Source organism: Cupressus sempervirens, chromosome 5 (assembly GCF_028749045.1).
Source record: "Cupressus sempervirens isolate cs-2001-9-10 chromosome 5, ASM2874904v1, whole genome shotgun sequence".
In the NCBI taxonomy this organism is placed as follows: Eukaryota; Viridiplantae; Streptophyta; class Pinopsida; order Cupressales; family Cupressaceae; genus Cupressus; species Cupressus sempervirens.
The window spans coordinates 270,962,997-270,967,604 of NC_143122.1; the positions used below are offsets into that span (position 1 = coordinate 270,962,997).

The window sequence follows — 4,608 nt, forward strand, 5'->3', positions numbered from 1 at the left end:
AATGACCTCATGAGTTTTTGTTTATAAGGAAATGGTTTTACTAAGTCTGACCTACATTAATTTGAGTATATGTGTTAGTAAGTATCGATCAATAAAAATGTAATAGAATACTAATAAAATGTTATATTTTTATATTAGTGTTATTTAAGATAATACTAAAATTATAAAATATTGATTAGTTAAGATTTACCAAAAGACATATTTGGATTTTTAAAACATATTCAAACTTTTATTAAATTTAATGTTTAAGATATTAGTTTAATAACTCAAATGATAAGGTTTTCCTATGAGATTTTAAGCTAGAGAGTTTTAGCCTTGGAAATATTTCATTCTAAATAAATTATCTTATTATAAAAAATTCAATTGCAAAACTTTTGAAGTTGTCTCACAATGAAAAGGTGATTTCACACTGAAAATATATATATACATAATGAAAACACTTTGTTTCCTCTTCGACTATATGATGTTGTTTGTATCAATAATAATAAAATTTTGTTGATGTAATTATTAAACCTAAAAATAATAACACTAAAAAATACAACTCAATAATAAGAAACACTTTTTTTTGTTTAATTTAACCTTAAATAGATTACATATTTTATACATAGAACACAGTCATGAAAATATATAACCTAAACACTAAATTATGATCTATTATACAAATATTATATAGGCATATATTTACACAATACATACAAAACCATTTAAATTATAACATGCATCATTTATTTTTCAAAAGTTGTACATACATATGTTGCACTTTCTATTGCAACATAACTCTAATTCTTTTAAATCTGAATTATTTTCATTTATAGTGGGAAGCAATAGGAAAGGACCTTGATGACCTCTACTATTCTAAGGGTGTATGTGGGTAGTCCAGGCTACTATATCCTCTTTATCTCCCATCCTTATTTGAGGCTTGATTAATCTATCAACTAGTAAACCCCATCTCATCACCTTATCTACAAGATAAGATTAATCTTGTACTTCCTCTTTAAATCATCAAGAAAATCATAATATTATGAAATAAACAATTCTTAAACACAATTGACACTAAAGATTTAGATGAGTTACCTTTCACACAATGATAATATATATGAAGCTCATAATTTCTTGTTCAAACTTGCTATTTTTTGTATTGAAGATATGTTCATTTTGATAGAAAGATAATAATGCACTAGAAAATCAAATGTTTAGCTATATTAAATAGTTAAATACCAATCTATATTTTATTTATTAATCAATATCATAAAATTAGCTACACTGAAATCAAAGAAGGCTAGTTACTCAATGATCAAACACCTTGGCATACATAAGACACAACATAGATTCAATTCCTAATTAGTCTCTCAATTTTTTTAACATGATATTAAAACATTATAAGATTAGTAAACAAAGAATATAACTTAAGATATAATGTTAGGAAATGAGCCCCAATAGCTATAAAAATAGAAAGCAACTACTCCACAATAAAAGACTTTGTACCATGCAAAACTCTAAAGTTCTAGTTAATTCGTTAAAAATAACATTAATATTAAAAATTTCTTTAGTCATCCAAAAAAATCAAAACTTTGAATAGCTTGATCCTTAGGCTCATAACAAGTGGATTATTTTATTCTAGTTAGAATTACTTTTTACATTATAAAGTACTATTTCTCTGAACAAGTCTAGGCTACCAGTATATCTATGACATTAGATAGTATTCTGACTTAAAAAGAGAGAAATTGAAGTGGGTGAGGATTAAGCTCACATCTTTGATGAAACTACTGTAATGACAACATCTTCTGGTAGATTGCTGATGAGGTAACTTGGATTGCGAGCATAGCAATTATTTCTTATCTCCCCTTTGGTGCCAGTTAGTACACTTAGTTGACTCATTTTCACCATTGCAAGACAAAATTTCTTAAAGAAGAGATCTTGATTCAAGGCAAAGTCATGGACAATTTGTTTGGTTCGAGAGTCTGTGTAAAGATCCTGATCAGACATAAAGAGGCCTTGTCGATTCATGAGGTCCACATAATACTTGTTGTCAAATAGGTTGGGTGAGCGAATGTCTAATACGGTAGTCTTTGTAGAATTTTTTCTTGGACATATAGCTTTCAAGATTTTGGCAAAACTTTTGTCAAGTGTACTATCTTGTGTGGGGTATAGTCGTTCTGTGAATGATGTGCAATGCCCTATTCCTATGGTGTGCCCACCTGTACCCACAAAAAATAAAAAAATAAATTCCAATTTCTATAGTTAGAATGCATATGATTAAACTTAATTAAATAAGTAAATAAAATAATTGTAATTTTAAAAAAAACATGTAGGGGATTGTGAGTAGTCACACCTATATATTATACATAGTTTTAAAAATAATCATAATGAATAATTATTTGTATAGTTTTAATATGGTGTATATAATTTACCAAATACTATTTTATAGATATTTTTGTTTATTTACAATGATATTCTTCCATTATATAAAGTAAAAATGTAACTAGATTATTAGGTGACTCACAAGTAAAGATTGTAAATAAAGGTTAAGAGTCAACAAAAAGTCATCTTTTGATTTTGATACCTAAGAAAAACATTCGCAACCATTTTTAGAATTTCTTACTTAAATGGACTTGGGTGGACCATGTGTGTAGCATCAAACAATCTCTATTTAAATACAATTAAAATTATATACATACATAAATATGTATGCACATGTATGTATGTTTGTGTGTATAGATATGTACACACTCATTTCAACTATTGCACTGAGAGGTATAATTACTCAAAGTCATTTTCTGCATAAATTTTATGTATAAAATAATATTATGTTTACAATAAAAAAAATCAACAATGAAAAGAAAGGAAATGAGCTTTTATAGTCCACGAACTAGTCATCTATTTTTTAGTCTACATATGGTGATAGCAATATGGGACTACCTTGTACTCTAGGAGGCACTTAGTGTGCTATAAACTAGGCATAACTCAACTTTTATGAGATTTTTACTTGTGATCTCTCTTTGAAGAACATAAGTTCTCGACCACTTGACCAACCTATACTAAACAAAATAACTTGAATTATACTTTTTAATTTTAAAATACATAACTTATATAGCTAAAGATTAATTTAATTTTAATCAAAACATACAATATATAAGACGAACCTGAAAGAGCCACGAGATCAGTGATGTCAAGACCTTTGGCAGCAAGAGCCTTAATGAGGGTTGAGGCACTGGAAGTTGGCGCTGGAAGATTTGCAAGTGTTACATCTCTAGTAGCAAACTTCAAGCTGTCCCTTCGCCCCAACGGCACTTTGTATCTTGGCCCTCCACTCTATTAATAGAAATTGAAATATACTATATTAGACAATATATTTTCTATGTCACATACAAATTATAAAACATAAAATTACAATATCTTAAAATAAATATAATAACAACAACAACGAGGACCATCCTTAAACATCACATATTAAGCTAAAAATTTTACTAGTAACACTTCTAGCCTAAGAAGCGGAGTATAATATTTAAGTCATCCTATATACCCTTGAGACAGAGTCCCGAGCAGCAAGAACAGTGATATCTGCGCAGGACACAACCACACCGCATGCCTTATCAACATGCTCTTTTATGTCGTTTATTATTTCAAAAGCCTTTTGCCGTAACGTTAAATTTGGAGGAGCATCTTTCTCGCTCGGCCCGCTTGCTGATCCATCCAACAGAACAGACCCATCACAGCCCTGTGCAACATATTTTTCACCATTAAAGCAACAAACCCAACAAAATCATAGAGAAAATTAGTGAAACGAATAGTTTAGTACAAAACCCAACCTGAACAAAACAGTCATGAAAGTGAAGACGGAGCAAACCAGCAGCCTGTGTGATGTCTTTGTCTAGATAAAACTTGATTCGTTCCTCAACAATGGATTCCAGTTTAGGGCAGGTTCGCTTATAAAAAGTCCATGAAAGCCCATCTACCAAAGGAGGTTCGACATTTTGAGTCAAAACATTTTCTTCAGAGCAAACAAGGGAAACGGAGAGAGTGAATAAGAGATAGAGAAGAGGAAGCTTCTCCATTGGGGAAAACAACAAAGAGGTTGAATTCTCCAAAGAAGAAACATGGTGGGTATTTATCAGCGGTGAGCTTGTGAAAATCACATGTTGGGTAAGTGAAGTGGCACGAGAATACACATTGGATTCATCACGATCTTATTGCTAATACACTTATGATTATTTAACATTTTCAGTATAAGAGTCAGTGGTTAGTTGTTAGTGTGATATTTACACTTAGGACTATCCTTAAACATCATTCACTAAGAAAAAATTAAGAATAGAAAAAGTAAGTCAACTTTAATTATTTAACACTTTCACCTTAGGAGTTGGTCGTGTGTGTTGTTTACAACCAAACTATACAAAGATATATTTAGGTATAGGCCTATTGACAACTTCTATACTAACATACCAAACAGCACAAAATACCATTGCAGCTGAAAAAAGAGTGTGGACTCCAAACAATACCCAACCTAGTTTCCCCCATTTTCATCTATAACATCTTCAACAAAGTCCAGAGCCCATTTGTTGTCCTTGGTTGGTGCCCCTTCAATGAGAACTTTAAGAAAGTTAGTGTTTG

At 30.3% G+C, this 4,608-nt stretch overlaps 1 protein-coding gene across 1 annotated transcript; it reads right to left on the reverse strand.

Moving 5' to 3' along the window:
• Nucleotides 1-1,593: 1,593 nt before the first annotated feature.
• On the reverse strand, nt 1,594-4,071 carry LOC149555609 (peroxidase 12-like). The gene is made up of 4 exons (XM_089833661.1): nt 3,810-4,071; nt 3,524-3,718; nt 3,144-3,312; nt 1,594-2,198 (listed from the first exon to the last, which is right to left on the reverse strand). Exons 1-4 carry the CDS (start codon nt 4,053-4,055, stop codon nt 1,747-1,749), a joined length of 1,062 nt encoding a protein of 353 aa, XP_089689787.1. The 5' UTR covers nt 4,056-4,071; the 3' UTR covers nt 1,594-1,746.
• Between the last annotated feature and the right edge of the window lie 537 nt (nt 4,072-4,608).

Excerpts from the sequence above, each read along its gene's own strand:
- LOC149555609 (XM_089833661.1), bottom strand. The coding sequence starts at position 4,055 with ATGGAGAAGCTTCCTCTTCTCTATCTCTTATTCACTCTCTCCGTTTCC. Across the intron at positions 3,719-3,809 it reads TTCATGACTGTTTTGTTCAG|GGCTGTGATGGGTCTGTTCT; the intron begins GTTGGGTTTTGT and ends TATGTTGCACAG. Across the intron at positions 2,199-3,143 it reads TGATCTCGTGGCTCTTTCAG|GTGGGCACACCATAGGAATA; the intron begins GTTCGTCTTATA and ends TTGTGGGTACAG.